This window comes from Panthera onca, chromosome D4, assembly GCF_046562875.1.
Source record: "Panthera onca isolate mPanOnc1 chromosome D4, mPanOnc1 haplotype 2, whole genome shotgun sequence".
NCBI lineage: Eukaryota > Metazoa > Chordata > Mammalia > Carnivora > Felidae > Panthera > Panthera onca.
In genome coordinates, this window is record NC_138351.1 from 28,594,547 (window position 1) to 28,613,907 (window position 19,361).

The following is a 19,361-nucleotide window of genomic DNA, read 5'->3' on the forward strand; positions in this document are numbered from 1 at the left end:
AAAAGTGGTCAAAGGAAGATTAGCCTTAAGGCAAAGATTAAGCCCAAATTTCTGCAAGTAAAGTGTGGTCTCAGAGTAAAGTCAAGCCAAGAATGCAGCTGTAAGACCCTTCTAAGACCACGGAAAGATCTAAGACAGTGTCTGAAGACCTTCTCAGCCAGGCAATAGGACTTGAGAATCAAGAGGGAGTTTTTCCACAGCGTCCTGACTCACATTCCAAGGTTTAGAGGTGCCTGTCTCCAAGTGCCAATGGGCTAGGGAGTTTGTCTCATGGACCTAATGGAGTGAATTTTATAATTTGATACACAGGAAATCTATAAGGTTTTTAGAGGAACTATACTAATTTGTACCAAAAGGAATAGAAATGCTCAAAATGAGAAGAGATTTCTGGACCTCTAACCTCTTAGGGTGAGGAATAAGGCTGAGAAAGCTATTCAAATGCAAGCACAGGTCATTTCCAACGGAAAAGAAAGGACAATTCAGCAGGTTGAGTCGAGTCATAGAGAACAACTCCCTAGGAGGAGAACATCTTTTTTTCTAAAGACTTTTTTTTCAATTTTTTAAAAGTTTATCTATTTATTTTGAGAGAGAGAGAGAGAGCACTTGAGTGAGCAGAGAAAGGCAGAGAGAGAAGGAGAGAGAAAGAGAGAATCCCAAGCAGGCTCCATGCTGTCAGCACAGAGCCCGACTCAGGGTTTGACCTCAGGAACTGCAAGATCATGCCTCAGCCAAAACCAAGAGTCAGACACTTAATTGACTGAGCCGCCCAGGCACCCCGTTTTCTAATTTTTAATGTTTATTTATTTTTGAGAGAGAGACAAAGTGAGAACAGGGGAGGGGCAGAGAGAGGGGGAGACACAGAATCCGAAGCAGGCTCCAGGCTCCGAGCTGTCAGCACAGAGCCCAATGCGGGGCTCAAACCCATGAACCATGAGATCATGACCTGAGACAAAGTCGGACACCCAACCAACTAAACCCCCCAGGCACCCCATCTTTTTCTAATTTTTGAAGAATAAAAAAACCTGTCTACAAATGCATGGTGGGATTTCAGAATCTACGGACGAGTGAAAGTTACTCTTCATGTTGTACTTCCTGCAGTTATACTATCCCTTTCTCACACTGTAAGGTGGGTATGTGTAGGCCAGATAATGTCTTTTTGATTTACAAGACTCTACACCCACGAAACCATGGCAGAGATGCTGTACCCAAGGACCCCCATCCACACGTACACCTGATTTTGTTAATGTGATCCTGGACTTGGAGTTAATTCCATAATGCTGGGGGGTGGGGGGGTGGGATTGGAAAGGAGGAGGTGAGTATAGTTTGCACATGGGAGGGATGATGTAAATTATGGTGGTCAGAGGGCAAACCTTGGAGATAGTGTCCAAAGATGGAGAATTCTTACACGTGTGCCATTCTCACATTAACAATAGAGTTCATGTCCCCTCCTCTTAAATCTGGGATGGCCCCCTGAGTACTTTGACAAACAGAATGTGGTAAAAGTGAATCCAGCCCTAATAGGACTGGCAACTTCTGTTTCCATCCTCTTGAACACTTCACCTGGAGACTGAGTGGCCATGCTATGAGGAAGTCCAAACTGTGTTTAATAAGAGTCCAAGCCTCTTCTTAAACAAGAACTAAAGCCTCCCAGTCAACAGCAGCACCAATGGCCAGATCTATGAATGAGCCATTTTAGACATTTCAATACAACGAAGCACACAAATGATTGCAGCCCCGGCCAAATCATGTGGACTAGAAGCTTCTTTAAGTGAGCTCAGTCAACTTGTAGAATTGGGAAAGACAACAAAATTTATTTTTCTATCTATCTATCTATCTATCTATCTACCTATCATCTATCTATCTACCTTACAATTCAGGTAATTCTTTGTTTTCCTTTTCAGAATTGAAGTATAGGGGCACCTGGGTGGCTCAGTTGGTTGAGTGTCCAGCTTCAGTTCATGTCATGATCTCACAGTTCGTGAGTTCAATCTCTGCATCAGGCTCTGTGCTGACAGCTCACAGCTGGATCCTGCTTCAGATTCTGTGTCTCCCTCTCTCCTGCCCCTCCCCTGCCTGCACTCTGTCTCTCTCTCTCTCTCTCTCTCTCTCTCAAAAGTAAATAAATAAACATAAAAAATAAATAAACATTAAATTAAATTAAATTAAATTAAATTAAATTAAATTAAATTAAATTAAGGTATATTAACATACAATGTTGTATTAGCTTCAGGTGTACAGCATATTGATTCAACAATTCTATACATTACTCAGTTTCCATGGTAAGTGAAAGTGACTTGTTTATTTTATATCTGGAAGTTTATGTTTCCTAATCTCCTTTACCTATTTGACCCCCCACCTACCTCTCCTCTGGCAACATTAGTTTGTTCTCTGTATTTAAGAGTTTCTTCCTTCCTCCCTTCCTCCCCTCCTTCTTTCCTTCCTTCCTTCCTCCTTTTCTTTATTTCTTTCTTTCTCCCTTTCTTATTTGTCTTGTTTTTTTTTTTTTTTTTTTTTAGATTCCACACATAAGTGAAATTCATCTGGTATTTGTCTTTCTCTGCCTGACCTATTTCGTTTAGAATTATACCTTCTAGATCTATCCAGGCTGCTGTGAATGTAAGGTCCCATTTTTTTATGGCTGAATAATATTCCACTGACTATATATACCACATCATCTTTCTCCATTCATCCATCAGTGGACACTTGGGCTGCTTCCACATCTTGGCTATTGTAAACAATGCTGCAATATACATAGGGGTGCATACATTTTTTTGAAATCATTATTGTTTTAAGCCACTAAGTTTTAGGGTGGCTTGTTACTCAGCACAAGATAACTGAAACAAACTTTGGGCAGGTCTCCAATCATTGAGCAGTTGTGTGCCTTTGATCCCAAAGAGCATAATTTTAAGCTCATTTGTATCCCGTAATTGTTTAATTCCTCCTCAGATATAATTACAAATTATCTAAATCATGCTTGCAGGAGAATCAGGAAGAAAAAAAATCTTAATTTCATCAACCACCGATTTATTCACATCGATCTGATTCACATGCCAGTCTTTCCTTTAATGTTTCTTCAGATAGGAGATGAAAAACAAAGCTCAAAGTCAAAACAGTCAGGTAGGAACCAGTAAGTATTTGCTGAGTTCCAACTTCCTACAATGATAGACACTTTGCTTGGTGCTGAATACAGAATCCTTGTCCTCAGAGTTCTTACAATAGAGACAGTGAGCTGGGTTTCAGGGTCAGGGGGCACAGTCAAGCCATCACATTCACTCACTCTCATACACTGAACTTTCACTCGGACTGCTCACCGGCTATTGAGCTGTGACTGCTTACTATTTCCGGGAACATTTCCTGGAGGTCGCAGTGTTGAAGGCATAGGGCACCTGAGAGCCCAGGGCCCCTTCTAGGGTATCTTTTCTGCTAGGATTCTGAGCAGGTGGGTTCAGAGGTGCAGCTTTACAGACAGCTCTATATTTCCTCTGCTCCAGAGTCCTCCCTGCTCACCAGCCTGTTGCCTGATACCTGCTGTCATGTTCCTGGTCTCGGATGTTGGCCCACAGTGCTTGTAATCACCTCCAGACTCCCAACCTTCATGCTCTGTGGCCCTGTGTCCATACCCCTGCCTATATTCCCCAGGGAACCGGTCTCTGTCAACCTTCAGTCCAGCTTTTAGAGAAAGGCTTCATAGCCCCATTATTTAGTGGCTAGTAACACTGTCTTTTCCTTCACGGCCTGTCCTCCGTTAGAGTCCCAGCAATCTAGGAGTGAGTCTGTAGGCTTGGAGGGGATAATGCAAGGGGCTACCTTGACCTTCATAATGAGACCCACCCTTCCTTCCTTCACCCGGGGCTTCTTCCTCTGGTACATCTGCCATTCTTCAGAGCCCGCATCATGACCTGAAATTGTCTTGTGTGCTTAGTTGCACCTTTATTGACAGTTCCCTCTCATGAACACTGGTCCCTCCCTCCACTGAAACGAGGGAGACAGTGGGGCTGTTTGTTATCATGACCTCCAATGCACTGACACATAATAGGTGTTGAACAAATAAGTGTTTAATGAATTGGTACTTCTTCCTCCCTGGTGATTTTTCTTTCAGGAATTTGGTTGTTTTATCCTACAGACCACCAGAGGGCTCACTATGTCTGAAATTGACCAGTATGTAAAAAAGTCTCTTGCTCTTGTCCACATTGCAAATCAAGGAAAAGTATCTGGGAATTTTAGTGTCCTGCAACATCCTGGCATTCCTAGAGCATTCCATGAACAGGTGGAAGGCTGCTGTGTCCGGGACATGCAGAGGACTCGGGACAGTATACACCATCAGCTCTGATATACTCTGAGCCTGATCTGGCAGACCCAGCCCAGACACTTCATTACACACAAAGAGATAACTGACGGGCAAGCCATGGCTGCTAAAGGCTAAACAGAATGCAGCAGAAGAGACCTTAAACTTCAGCCCAGATTCTTAACCAGGAATGGTCTCAGAACCACAAAACCCCAATCCCAGAACAAGTGAATTCGATTCTCTGAATCGGAGGCTAGAACATGCATGTAAAATGCTTACCAGGCAATTCTGATGCTCACCACAGGTGAAGATCCACTGGCCTCAAGAAATGCAAAGGAGGGAGAGGCTGATTTGCTAAGGCAAGTTTCACAGAGGAGAAGAGACTTGAAATGGTCCTGGAAGGGCAAATTAAATCTCATTAGCAGAGAAAAGAAACAAATAGATGTTCAGAATAGGGTAGCAGGAAGGGACAAAGCATGCCAGGCTGGCACAGAAAACAGTTCGTCAGCCTACAAGCAACCTACCAGAGGGTAGTGGGAGCTGCATCGGAGGGGAAGAGTGGGACCTTGAAAGTTTCTGGTTCAATTTTTATCCCCTGGGGAGTCTTGAAGGTTTTTGAAAGGAGAACATAATAAAGATGTTTTTGTTTAGAAGGAGTTAATACTCCTTCCCTGTTTGGACTGGATTGTCAAGAAAACTGGTTTTGCAGATTCCCTTCTTGGCCATAGGAACTTGAGTCCCCATTAAAATGCACCGGCTTCTCCAACTCTCCTTGCATTTCAGCTTCCTAAGGAGACTGTCCATGCAAAATCAAATATCAACTGATCTGAGTTTGGTCAAGTCAGGGGAGAAGCATTAAGAGGAAGTAATACTGGGAGCACCTAGGCGACTCAGTGGGTTAAGCATCCGACTCTTGGTTTCTGCTCAGGTCATGATCTCACGGTTCGTGGGTTTGAGCCCCATGCCTGGCTCTGCACTGACAGTGCCCAAGCGGAGGCTGCTTGGGATTCTCTCTCTCTGTTCTCTCTCTCTCTCTGCCACTCCCCCACTTGTGCTGTCTCTGTCTCTCTCAAAATAAATAAATAAACTTCAAAAAAAAAAAAAAAAGGAAGTAATACTGATGCCCCGTACTTTGCTTTCCAAGTTACTATCTAAACTGAGAAGTTTGCATTTGTAGAATGAATAATAACATCAATGGCATGAGGACGTTTTATTGAAAGACATCGTTGTGCTTTTCGATTTGCATTTCCCAGTATATGCTGTCTCCCAATTCTGCCAGAAGCATCCATTTGCCTCTGAGAAGAATCAGAGTAATTACATCAAAAATGCACAAAAATAAAGAGTCAAATTTCTGGCTTTGACTACAAAAATTGTATTTTTGAGTCCCTAGAAATCTGATAGTTTTGACAATTCTGTGAGTGTCTAAGCCAGGCTTGGCAAAATTGGTTCTACAGGTTTGCCACAGGTCATAGGATAGAGAATGCAGGCCATAAGGTGACAGATGCGATGGAGGGGCACCTGGGTGGCTCAGTCAGTTAAGCATCTGACTCTTGACTCTTGGTTTCACTCAGGTCGTGATCTCACTGCCCATGAGTTTGAGTCCCGCACTGGGCTCTGTGCTAACAGTGCGTACAGAGCCTGCTTGGGATTCTTTCTCTCTCCCTCTCTCTCTGCCCCTTTCCCACTCACACTCTCTCCCTCTCAAAAATAAATAAATAAACTTAAAAAAAAAAAAAAGATGTGATGGAAAGGAAAGCCCTAATACGCAGAAGAACGTTCTTCCCTTGAAGGAGCCTGGATAGAGAGAGATTAGAAACAGAGTGAAGGGGTTGATTGCCAGCGTTCTCAGTGTCTCTTCTCCACTCCCATGTCTGGGTCCATAAAGGTGGGGAACCTGACAATCCCGAGCACGTCCCGTGCATTAGGTGTGGCACCACCCCTAATGCAGTAGGATTAGCAATAGCAGTGGTGGATATGATGTCTACATAGATAGCCTGAGAGCATGTTAATGGTGTCCCGGCGCCCATACATGATCTGTACAAGGCTGAGAAGATTCCTTAGTAGAGAGATCCAGAAGTTATAAGAGAACTTCTGCTGGCCAAAAGTCACTGTGAAGGAGCCATGGGGTCTGTGGATCACAGTGGTTTGTGAGTCATTCCCAACATGATACCCAGAAAGCCAGAGAGGTCATTTGCCTCCAGCGGACTCCATGCAGGTGCCCAGAGAATGGTCCAATGCATCTACAACAAGAAGAGATTGGGCCGGTGCCCAGGGGCTCAAGTTCTCCTTCCTTACCTCCCCAAGGTCACATCAGTCTCTCATATAGGCAGATGTCATCGAGGCGGCAGCAGAGAGAAGAAATCTGAGCTCATAAACAGGGGCTCCCTTGTCTTTCCCACCACCCCTCACCCCCACCTGACCCCCCCACCCCCGCCTCCAACACATGGGGACTGGTAAAGAGACGCAGATGCTTTATATGAACTACAAAATCTAGATTTTCTTTATATATTCATGGTGGTGCATAAATTTACATACTCATCACAATTCATTTTGCCTACTGTAGGGTATTTTATGGACCGTTTTCCTAATGGAAACTGAGTAGGGGTCATCACACTTGTATATTATAACCAGGAAGTCCAAAGTCACATTGACATATTGACACGTTAACCAAATGGGTACCGCATTTTGCAAACGAATCCATCCTTGACCTCCAAATTATAAATACAGTTGTCAGCCGCAAGGTGGCCCTAGAAGCAACAAAATGCAGCCTCCAGACAGGCCCTGCCACTAAAAGGAGTGGATCTGAGTTGTTTTTGTTTTCCCATTTATGAGCAATTAATTGAAGAGGGGAAAAAAAAAGGATTAAGCATTGTGCCAACAAAGGGACCCATGTCTTCGGTGTTCTTTTCCATCAAATACAGCAGAAATTGCAAATCACTGGGTGGAGACACAGCACACCTTGGCTGTGTCAGACCCCAAGTCACCTTGCGCGACTTCGAAGGCTTTTTGCCAAGATTTTAAACATGAAAAACAGTAGGGACAGTAAAGGAAAAGGCCCCAGAAGACTAGCAATTGTGCAAATAGGGTTAAAAAAAAAAAAAAAAAAAAGAACAAACAAAAAAACCCAGGCTTCAGCCAACCCCAAATTCCAGATTGCCAGATTTCTTGATTGTGGCTTTTAATCAAAACACAGCCAGCTGCCTGTATTTAACGTTAATTGTTAAGTTGCAAATCTCAGCCAATCATCCTACTTCTGTGCTGGCAGTGTAGCAAGGACGACAAAAATATGAAACTCTCTCCTGACCCAGTTTCGTGAGGGGGGGAGGGGTGAAGAGGAAGAAGAATCAATTCTAGGATTAGGTCAGCTCTCCTATGAAGACCATGCCTCTGGCTTTTTAAAAACAAAACGACATCTGCGCCTGGAAACTGGGCCGGCACCTTCCAGAGGAGCAGATAGTGTGTTTATTACCTTGGAACGCCCCTCCCTTGCCTCTTCCTCCCCAACTAAAAGCAGTGTTAGTGCTTCAAAGAGATGAGTATTTTGTTTGTGGTCAGCCAGAGGGATGCCCCCCCCCCCCCCCCCCGCAAGGAACCTTCTGGGTTTGTACTCTGGTCCCCTGTTTGCTGAGAACTCACTCTGTGCGGGTGGTTTCTCTCTCCTCGTCCCTTTGTGCGATTTGGACAGAGTTTCTTTCTCCTCCTAGATTGCTAACAGCTCCAAACAGCCTTTTTTCCCCTCAGGGAATGGATACCTTAGCTGCTTTCCCCGTTTGGAATGCAAAGAATGTGGCTTTATTTGAGTGAATGGAGAATTCTTGGTAAAAAGAAACAACCCCCCCCCCCTCCGCCCCCTTCTCTCTCCTTCCATCTTTTCTTTCAGAAACCATAAATAACAGGCAAGATGGAGGTCTTCCTGACAATATCTACAAACACAGCTGGTCTTTAATCACCCAAGCACAGACTTGGTAGCTGGAGTGTCTCCCTCCAGAGAGCACAAACTCCCACAACCACTTCGATTTTGAGCCTGACCTTGAGATCTGGCACGAGGTTAGCCGGCAAGAATGGCAACGGGAATTGGTCACCGCGCCTAGCAACAAGTTTCCCTCTCTCCGGTCATTTACATATAGACGACAGCTAATATTCAAATCAGTGCAAGCAAGCCCGCAGTTGATTAAATTAAATCTCTTCTCTAGCTTGATTTGCATAACTTGCAATAATCAGAATGGGAAGCGAGAACCTAATTGAAAGGAGAAAATATATACTGCAGCTATTTGGAATTTGGCAGAGTTGAACTAAGCTGGGTAAGTTCTGATATTCTTGAAGGCAGAACTGGCCTAGGCTAACTTTAATGTTAAAATATCGAGGTCAGTGGGGAAGCACCTTTAATTAACAACAAGAAAAATGTATTTTTATTTTTTATTTAAATCCAAGTTAGTTAACATGTAGTGCAATAATGATTTCAGGAACAGAATTTAGTGATTCATCACTTACACATAACACCCAGTGTTCATCCCAACAAGTGCCGTCCTTAATGCCCATCACCCATTTAAACCATCCCCCACCCACCTCCCCTCCGGCAACCCTCAGTTAACAACAAAAAAAGTTTAATTTTTTTTTAAATGTTTATTTATTTTTGAGAGAGACAGAGACAGAATGTGAGTGGGCTAGGGGCAGAGAGAGGGAGACACAAAAACAGAAACAGGCTCCAGGCTCCAAGTGGTCAGCACAGAACCTGACGCGGGGCTCGAACTCGCGAGCCAGATTATGACCCGAGCCGAAGTCAGGCGCTCAACCGACTGAGCCACCCATGTGCCCCCAACAAAAAAAATTTTTAAAGACACAGTATGGAGCTGGTGGTTCAAAAGTTCTGTGCATGTTTTATGGGCCTGTGAGGAATGATCTCTGCATACCTTTGTTCTGTCCTAGCCCTTGGAAGGAAAGTAATTCAGCCAGTATTTTCTTTACTTTATGGCAAAGATTTACTCCAAGATCCTGCCAGTGGCTCTACCAGAACTCCAGTTTTCTTCTCTTAGGGCTTATGTATGACACCCCCACACCCCGCCCCCTGCCCACGTTACCTTTATATAAGAACAAAACCTGAAAGGAAAAGCCCGCCCTGCCCTGCAAGGATGGACACCCCACTGGCAAGCAATGCATTTGACAGATCCGGCCTACTCCCTCCTCAATTTGCCTAATTCCACCCTGCCTTGCTGTTCCCGTCACCTAGGGTCTGAGAGAAGAAAGGAAAAAAGCAAAGGGGCACAGCAACAATGCCTGCAACCCCAGCGCATCCTCCCCACCCCACCCTGCCGTTATCTCCCATCCATTTCTCAAAAGCACGGGCAGCAGCAGACCCAGCCAGGAACCCCAAATGAAGCAGAAGCAGGGGACATTGCAGATGGGGACAGCCTGAGAGACAGAGTCCCCTCACAGAAGCTCTTCATGTTATGCCCAGAATTCGTGATCCCCAAAGACCACTAGGGAGCCAAGTCCGATGCAAAAGCAAAGAGCCTTTATTCGAGCTAGCTCGAGCTCAATCCCCTACTTGCACCGATGCAGCGGTGAGATACCAGGGAGAGAGAGCGAGTTTCAAAAGGACAAAGGTTTTATTGGGACCTAGGGGCAGTTGGTGAGGTAATGGCTATGGCTTCAGCCGATTGGCTGGGGAAGGGTCCTGGGGAAGGGTCCGAGTCCTGTTAGGCAGGTGAGGGGGGGGGTTACTCAAGGGGAGGAGGTGTGGTCAAGGTGAAGGACACAGAACAAGATGGAGTCGGCCGGCGTAGGCCCGCCCTTTCATTCCCCCCTTGTCATGTAGCTTAGGGACCCAATCATGGGACCGGCTGCATTTATGGTGACAAGGGGAACAGAGTTTGGAGGTTTACGCAAAGTTCTGGGAACCAAGTGTCCCTGGGGTGGCTCTGGGACGTCTGATTAAGTATTGTCCCCGAGCTGGTGTCTATGATCTGCCAGGTGATGTTTTGGGGGGCGTGGGGACTCCCGGCAGCATGAGCAATGACAAGCAGAGTTAACAGAGTTACCAATATTAGGTAGGTCGAATGCGCTGTAGCTTGAGCTTGAGCGGGTTGTGTTGGTCCCGACTGATGGCCCATCGCATGACAACGTCCTTCCGGATCGAGGAGGGGTCCACTGCCTGAGCGTGGGTGTGATGGACCCAGGTCGCGATGTCGTCTACCTTGAGAGCGGTGGGGGTTGTCAACACCACGATGTAGGGTCCCTTCTAGCGCGGCTCGAGAGTCTCTCGGTGGTGCCTCTTGACGTAGACCCAGTCTCCCGGCCTGTACTGATGAGGTGTCGGGATTGGGTCAGCCTCGTAGATGGCATGGAGGCGCAGCCAAATGTCCTTGTGCGCCCTCTGAAGCCCGCTCAAGGAAAAAAAAGTTCTTGATCTTTAAACTCAGCAATAAGTTCAGCTCGAAGGCTGGGAATAACAGGGGGTGGCCTGCCAAACATGATCTCGTAGGGAGTAAAACCCAGAGTGTAAAGAGTGTTTCTAACCCGGTAAAGGGCGTACGGTAGGAGAGTCACCTAGTCCCCGCCAGTCTCCATGGTTAATTTGGTAAGGGTCTCTTTTAGGGTTCTATTCATTCTTTCTACCTGTCCTGAGCTCTGGGGCCTATAAGCACAATGTAATTTCCAGTTTGCCCCCACCGCCTTGGCTACTGCCTGTGTTACCTGCGAGATAAAAGCTGGTCCATTGTCTGATCCTACCATGGCAGGAAAACCATACCCGGGTAAGATGTCTTCTAGTAGCTTCTTAGCCACCGTCTGAGCCGTTTCATGCTTGGTTGGGTATGCCTCCACCCAGCCAGAGAAGGTGTCTGTAAATACCAGGTCCTCGTGTAGTGCCTCGTCAAAGATGGTGGGTGAATTTTTGAATCCCTGAGGTAGCCGTGTCCAGGTGAGTTGCCCACTGTAGCCCTCCTCCGGATCATGCCACTCGAAGGCGAACAGGGGTTGGCTCTGGGGTGCCAGCGGCAGACTGAAGAAGGCGTCCTTTAAATCTAGTACAGTATACCAGACCCTGGAGGGTGCCAAGGAGCTCAAGAGAGTATATGGGTTGGGAACAGTTGGGTGTATGTCCGCGACCCTCTTATTTACTTCTCGGAGGTCTTGTACCGGTCGGTAGTCATTTGTGTGAGGCTTTTTGACCGGCAGTAAGGGGGTGTTCCAGGCAGACTGGCAAGGAACTAGTACCCCTAGGCTTCGTAGTCTCCGGATGTGTGGCTGGATCCCCTTCCGGGCCTCCTGAGACATGGGTTATTGTTTGATCCTTACCGGACTCTCTCCTGGCTTGAGCTCTACCAGGACTGGGGTCCTGTGAGCGGCTAGTCCCATCCCCCCATCTCTGCCCAAACCGAGGGGAATTCTTGTAGCCGTCTGTCTATATTATCCTCTCTCGGGAGCGCCTCCTGGTGGAGGAGGTATTCATCCTCCAGTTTCATGGTCAGGACCTGGATGGGGTGGCCCTTGCCATCGGTGACCTGAGGCCGCCCTTGTCTGAAAGTTATCTGAGCTCCAATCTTGGTCAGTAAGTCCCGTCCTAACAGTGGGTAGGGGCATTCCGGTATTACCATAAAGGAGTGGGATACCCGGCCCATTCCCAAATCTACTGTTCTTCGGGTAGTCCATGAATACTGGCTCATACCAGTTGCCCCTTGTACCCAGGACTTCTTGCTGGCTAGTTTTCCTTGTGGGGTGTGGAGGACCGAATGTTGTGCTCCGGTGTCGACAAGGAAGTCAATAGGGGTCCCCTCCACTTTAAGAGTTACCCTGGGTTTGGGGAGAGGGTCCGAACCCCGACTCCCCTAATCACTTAGTTCATCTAGCTCTAGGACTTTTACTCGATCAGTCTTGCTTCCCTTCCCGCCGGCCCTTTTTGGACAATCGCGGGCCCAATGCCCTATCTCCTTGCAGTATGCGCACTGATCCTTCTGCAGCCTCTGCTTCCCCCCCTTGGTGGTTCCTTTACCTTTTCTTGCGTCGTCTGCCAGCTGCCGGAGACGGCGGTCTCGTTCCTCGGGGAAGTCAGCAGTGGTAGCTAGTAGTATTCTGGCCAGGTCTCGAGTCTGCTTACTGCTGGCAGCCGCCATGGCGCGAGCCTGCTTGTCCTCAGGAGGCTCCCGGTTATTATATACCTTTTCGGCTACCACCAGTAAGTCCTGCAGACTTTTTTCTCCTAGTCTATCTATTTTTTGTACTTTTCTCCTAATGTCTATGGCCGATTGTTTTACAAAGGCCATGATAACAGCTGCCTTGCTTTCCGGAGCCTCTGGATCCATGGGGGTATAGGTACGGAATGCCTCCATCATCCGTTCTAAAAAGGCAGCCAGAGATTCATCTTTTCCCTGTTGTACATTTCCTACCTTGGCCAAATTGGTTGGCTTTCTAGCAGCCATTCGGAGACCCCCCCATTAGAGTCTGGCGGTAGACCCGGAGCCTCTCCTTACCTTCTGCCATGTTGAAATCCCACTGGGGCCGAGTTAAGGGGAAGGAGGCATCTATCTGAGCCTGGTTGGTGGTGGGATTCCCGTCTGCGCCCAGAACTAGTTTTCGGGCCCCATTGAAGATTCTTTCTCTTTCTTCAGTCGTGAACAGGACCTGCAAAAGCTGCTGGCAATCGTCCCATGTGGGCTGATGGGTAAAAAGAACAGAGTCTAATAAATCAATAAGCCCTGCCGGTTTCTCAGAAAACTTAGGATTCTGAGCTTTCCAATTGTAGAGGTCACTAGTGGCGAAAGGCCAATAGTGATGGGGCTGATTCCCCTCCGCGTCTGGGGGTCTGGTGGCTCGCAGGGGCAGAATAGTGGAGTCGGTGGCGGAGGCGGATTGCTCCCTCTGAGCCCTTTGTCTGGTAAAGGGCGGGCTTCCCCCTGGAGCGTTTCCGCCTCCCGCTCTCGGAACAGCGTCTGCCTCCCCCGGAGGGGGAGGATGGTGTTCTTGCGGCATCCTAGAGGGGTTATACTGGGGAGGAAAAATTAATTCTTCTTCAGTAACCCCCTGTAGGACAGGGTAGAGGGGTGCTGAAGGCTGGGTAAGACTTTTCCTCTTCTCTGTCTCCTGCAAAGCAAGAATGGGTTTTGGCTCTGGAGGGAGCAGGGTTAGGAAGGGCTTAAGCCAAGAGGGTGGGTCTTCTACAAGGTCCTGCCAAGTGATAATGTAAGGGAGCTGATCAAGATGGCCCGTCTTAGGCTGAGAGATGATACTCCTGACTCGGTGGATGGTAGGGAGGTCGAAGGTCCCCTCTGGTGGCCATCCGACATTGAAAGTTGGCCACTCGCTAGAACAAAGAAACTGCAACCGACCCTTTCGGACTTCCACACTGAGGTTGTTAGCTCTTCCCCTCACATCCTTAAAGTGATCAATCATAATACTTAGAGGAGTAGTCTGAGTCTGTCCCATAACGTCCGTCCAGTAAGTCCACAGAACAAAACAGAGAAACACAAAAACAGACAAACAGAGGGCCCCTAGAAAGTCTTCCAACTCCATGGAAGCAAAACTGCAAGCTAGCTTAGACCTTTGAGGGGATTCCACATCCCTCCAAAACCGATGAGGGGATTCCACGTCCCTCCAAAGACGACGGCCTCATGCCGACCAGCGGGAGTGACCCACCTCATCTCAGACCTTTGAGGGGATTCCACGTCCCTCCAGAAGGGAGAATCAGAACGTCTTCCGAAACTCCCGGCCCGTGGTCCTCCAGTGCATCCACTTAGACCGCGTCGGGCACTACCAGAATTCCAGAAATGAGCTCACACAGAAAAGACAGAACAAACAGACACTAACCGTGGCCAGTCAGGCTCTCCGGGTGGGGGGTCCCTCGGGGGTCTTGGGGATCCCGGACGAGCCCCCAAATGTTATGCCCAGAATTCGTGATCCCCAAAGACCACTAGGGAGCCGAGTCCGATGCAAAAGCAAAGAGTCTTTATTGGAGCTAGCTCGAGCTCAATCCCCTACCTGCACCAACGCAGCGGTGAGATACCAGGGAGAGAGAGCGAGTTTCAAAAGGACAAAGGTTTTATTGGGGCCTAGGGGCAATTGGTGAGGTAATGGCTGTGGCTTCAGCCGATTGGCTGGGGAAGGGTCCTGGGGAAGGGTCCGAGTCCTGTTAGGCAGGTGGGGGGGGGGGGGGTTACTCAAGGGGAGGAGGTGTGGTCAAGGTGAAGGACACAGAACAAGATGGAGTCGGCCGGCGTAGGCCCGCCCTTTCATTCATACAGGCTCCTGACAATATCACAAAACGTTTGCCCTTGACAAGGGTGCGTGTTTGATGCGGAGCGAGTCCCCTTCCCAGTCGTCAGGGGCTTCCTTCTCCCACTAGCTTGGGCTGGTCACCTTCTCATTGACCGGAAACATTCCTTTGTCACAAAATTTAGGATAAATGCCCAGAATTAGTTGTTGAAATAGATGTTCACAGACATCAACCAAAAATTAAGACTGTAGATGTTTGAGCGTCAGTGCGGACAAGGATTTTATGACAACGTGGATCAGGGCTTGCTTCCCAATAAGCCAGCTACAGTGATGGCTGATTCAGTAGTCAGCACATTTAAGGAGACAAGTGTGAATGTTTTCCCCACTCCACAGATGAGAACACTGAGGCTGAGCGAGGCAAAGCAACTTGCCCAGGACAGGCTACTAGAGAGAGTGAAGCCAATCGCAATGCAAACCCAAGCAGTGGAGTTACAAATCCCCCCACTCTTAATGGGCACGTGATACTGCCTTTCTGAAGAGCATGATTAAATTATTCTGGGTATTTGGAAACTATTTTACTTCAATAGCCAAGGTGGAGAAAATAGTTCAGAAATAATTGTTTATTCCTCAACATTTGCTCCATCTTCCAAGCCTTGCTTTGTTTCATCTCCATTCAACTTCCAGAGCTGCAATCAGTATAAGATGATCTTCCTTCAAGGAAGCTTCTAGAAGGTTCTGTTCTTTTCCTCCACTGAAAATTGCAGGGAACTTGAGGGGGAAATTCTGAGCATCCTGGAATAAACCAAGCAGCTGAAACAGAGAACAAGGAGACCCCTCTAATAAGCAAGTGTGAGGTGGGTGGAGGCGGGCCCCGGGGCTACTCGAGGAGAATGCTGAGTCCTATTTCTCACCCACACCTTGGTCCAGTTTCCTGCTCTTTCTCTTCTACTGGCCTTATCAGTGCCTTTCTTACCACTGCCCCTGCCTGCACACAGTCTCCTGACCGCAGTTTCTTCTCTCTGACTCCCCTCCCTCTGAACAAAAGCCCAGAACAAGTCTGCCTGCCTTCCTTGAATTCTTGGTGGCCCCCAAATGGAGTAGGTTTCCTCCTTTGTCCCTTCTCTCCTCCACACCCCTTTGCTGGTCCACTGGTTCCCAGGAAGCCTTCCCTGTCACCATCACCTTCACCCACTGAAGGTCTTAGTGCTACTGGGAACTGGCCTTGTCCTGGCCCCCAAGGTGACTGTGCAGCATAATGGAGACCTCATCCAGTGCTCCTAGAAGCTGGTGGTCCAGAGGGTGGACTCGTGGACAACTGCCAGGGGAGTAAGGCTCCTGGCCAGTTTCTCAAGCTGTTTTGGGTAACACGGGAAGCATGGATCCCACCGGAATTTTTCTTCGAGCCGCATTCAGATGTGGGAGATTCGATGCCTGAGCCGGTTTCAACTTGTGCCCATACTCCAGTCCCCCTCTCATGAACATGAGACGCTGGCAGGTGCTTCCGGTAGGCTCTGGTGGTGGCTGATACTCATCAGGATCCTCCTTGCTCTCCATTCTAGATTGCCCTCATGCTCAGATAACAGCCCTACCCATTCTGGGGGATTGCCTGGAGGTGTGACCTGTCTCAGCCTTGGCTCTCCGGCCCCTCTCAGGCCCTGTGGCTGCCATTGTCCATTTGCTGTCAAATTTGGGCTAAGGAGTATCCCTGGGACCTGGGACCTGCCAGCCCCCACCATGTCACTGCGTGACAGCAGCCCTGCCTCCTGGCACTGATGGCCTGTCCCCTCTGCCAAGATGCTAAGTCCCTCTGCCTGCTGGTCTTAAACACGGGACCTCACGGTGCTCAGACAGCAGCTGAAGCTTGCAGTTCAATGGTAATCTTGTTGCTGTGTCCCTTGCCGGAAGTCTTCCCTGTGGGACAATCACATTAACCCTGTAGAGCTCACAGTCACAGGATGGGAAACACTTTCCTAGTTAGTCACTGGGCATGATGGGAATCAGGAACATGCAGCTTCTCCTCCCTGGGTTCGTGACTCTTGTATTCTTATGGGAGACACAGAATTGTATAAGGTTTTTTGGTTCGAAGTGTGGACGGCAGCCAGAGACGACACTCCATCCTCACCACATCTTGCCTGGAAGCAGGCTCCTCCAAACCTTGACCGTGCCAGCTGATGAGTGTTTTTGGGGGTGACAGTGGGGCTCGCGCGGTCCAGAGCTGACGACCAGGAAAGAATTGTTGAAGAAGTCTTTGGTGCAAAAAGGTGATCTTATTAAAGCACAGGGACAGGGCCCGTGGGCTGCAAGAGCTACCCCCGGACCAAGAGGAGAGATTGGTTTTATACTATGGAGTTGGGGGAGGTAACGGCCAGCGGAAGTTTCCAATGAGATTTTCATGTGCTAAAGAAGACTCTCAGGATAGTGGAAGCCTAGCTACTGTCAAGGGAAGGTGGTTTTCCCTCTAGCAAAGCATTAGCGTTAAGACAGTAGGGAGTTCCTGGAGAAATGTTTTACTCTGCCAGCCTCAAGTATCTGTCAATGGGCTGCTGGTTATAAAGAAATTTAGTTCTATCTGCCATTTCCTTCTGCCTTTGTTGCCTACATCACTATGGAAGGGCGATGGAGACTTAGGTCCTGCAGGATTACGATCTATAAGCTAACCCTTTGTTTACCCCTTTCCTTTGTTCTTGGGCAGCCAGGAGTGCAGAGGAATATCACACACACCCCACCTGCAGGTTGCAGCCTATCAGCTCGCCTTATGCTCCCTCATCACCAGCTACTCTGGCGTGGTGGGTCTGTGATATCATCACTGGACGGTGCTCACCCGGTCTGCTCCTTAACATCTCTTTTGATGTTAAGGTGCATCCCCCAGTTTGACATATTGTTATATCTGACCCTGTGCTGGAGGATAAGCCTCTAGAACAGTGAGTGTCCCTGGCTCTTCCAGGAGGGATAAGTCACTTCTGCAGGCTCTGAGCGCTTGAGGGAATCTACGCATTCAAGATTTTCAGGAGCATAAACCCAGTCATCCCATCCATGTGTCAGGGTCCCATTCTCTCCCAGCCACGGCCCTGACCTTGGCGGAGCTGAACTGCTTTGTTGGAGTGTAGCTTCTTTGGAGCTCAGGATTCTGATGATTAAATCTTGGGCCAGAGGGGCGCCTGGTTGGCTCAGTCAGAAGAGCATGCCACTCTTAATCTTGGAGTCGTGAGTTTGAGCCCCACGTTGGGGGAAGAGTTTACTTAAAAAATAAATAAATGAAATAAAATCTCTTCCTTTATTTAGAAGAAGAAGGAGAAGGAGGAGGAGGAGGAGGAGGAGGAGGAGGAGAAGGAGAAGGAGAAGGAGAAGGAGAAGGAGAAGGAGAAGGAGAAGGAGAAGAAGGAGAAGGAAGAATCCTGGGCCAGAGCCTTAGCTCTCCCTGCGTTCCAACTACAGGAGATGAGACCTCTTTATAAAATACCAAGGATGGCCTCTGGCTGTCACACTCGTCCTTTCTTTTCTTATAGTTTTCTAGAGAGTAGGTAGAATCTGGCAATCGCCAACCAATCCCAGTACTGTTATTATTTCTTCTTTCCATTGAAACTCCTGATACATCACACCCATACCTTCCTTTCCGGGTTACCCCAGCTCACCGTGGGTGGAAGGTTTCATAACTGGACAGCCACCTTGTGCTCCATGCCTATCTGTGTTCTAGCTGCAATCGGTAACGAAATGCTAGTGCTCAGTCGGATGGCTGTGCCATGCTAGAACCAACTGCCACAATTCAGGACCTCTCAGAGGCTGACTCGGAGACAGTTTGATGCTTTGGACACTTAGGACAGAGAGTACCCACAGAGCAGTAACTGTGAAGGGATTGGAAAGAAGAAGAACTGTGACAGCCCCAGTGGCCTCAGCCACCCCTGTCGAGATCCTGGAGTGGAAGAAGCCCATGACAGTGGTCCTGCATTGGACTGTGTGTATAAAGAATTTGGTTGGCCCTTGTTCCCTGCTCCTAGGAGTGAGCCTCTAAACCTTGGAATTTCTCCTGGGGTTAGAATGTGTTTGTTATTCTCGCAGGGCCCCTAGGCCACACCTGATTTATGGGAATGAGGTGACTGAGGATGAGGGCTGGTCACACCAGACAGACCAACCATGTGATTGGAGAGTTAGGGCTTTGCTCCACATGAATCAGCCTGACCTTTGGGGGAATAGAGGAGGCCTGGAGATCAAGTCACAAGGCAAGTGATTCAATGAACTGTGTCTACATAATGAAACCCTGATAAAAATGATGGACATCAAAGCTGGGACTAGCTTCCCTGGTTACCTCGGTGTCTTGTCCCAAACTGATGTGCAGAAGAAGATATCCTGAGGACAAGGAAGCTTCACACATAGGACCCTTCTAGACCTTACCCTATTTGTCTCTCTGTGTGGCTGGCCCTGATTTGCATCCTTTTTGCTCCTATAATAAAGCTGTCATCAGCAGTATAGAGCTTTCCTAAGTTCTGTGAGTTCCTCCAACACATTATCAAACCTGAAGGGTTAGTGCAGTCAAGGTGGCCTGGGAACCCCCAAACTTGTGGCTCGTGTCTGAAGTGAGATCAGCCTTGTGGGAAAACGTTCCCTTTACCTGGGTGGTCTGGTTCAAGTCTAGTTAGTTGGTGTCAGAGTCATTGCAGGCTGGGATGGCCTTTATACTCTCGTCTCCATCACCTGCAATATGGCCCATCTCTCAGGCAAGGTAGCTGTCTGCAGCTGAGGCAGACCCACAAGGAGCTGGGAGCTGAGCACTGTTTGCTGATACACGTCCTCCCTTGAATGGGGATGTGGGTGGCACATCTCCAGGCCCCCTGGACACCCATCTCTTACCCAAGCGCTCTGAATTCCAGGATGT

At 48.2% G+C, this 19,361-nt stretch overlaps 1 protein-coding gene across 1 annotated transcript; it reads right to left on the minus strand.

The window, feature by feature from the left end:
* Positions 1 to 11,868: 11,868 nt before the first annotated feature.
* On the minus strand, positions 11,869 to 14,305 carry LOC145713019 (uncharacterized). Its single transcript, XM_081790887.1, has 2 exons — positions 13,928 to 14,305; positions 11,869 to 13,820 (listed from the first exon to the last, which is right to left on the minus strand). The coding sequence occupies exon 2, from the start codon at positions 12,700 to 12,702 to the stop codon at positions 12,112 to 12,114; it is 591 nt and encodes a 196-aa protein (XP_081647013.1). The 5' UTR covers positions 12,703 to 13,820; positions 13,928 to 14,305; the 3' UTR covers positions 11,869 to 12,111.
* Positions 14,306 to 19,361: the final 5,056 nt, after the last annotated feature.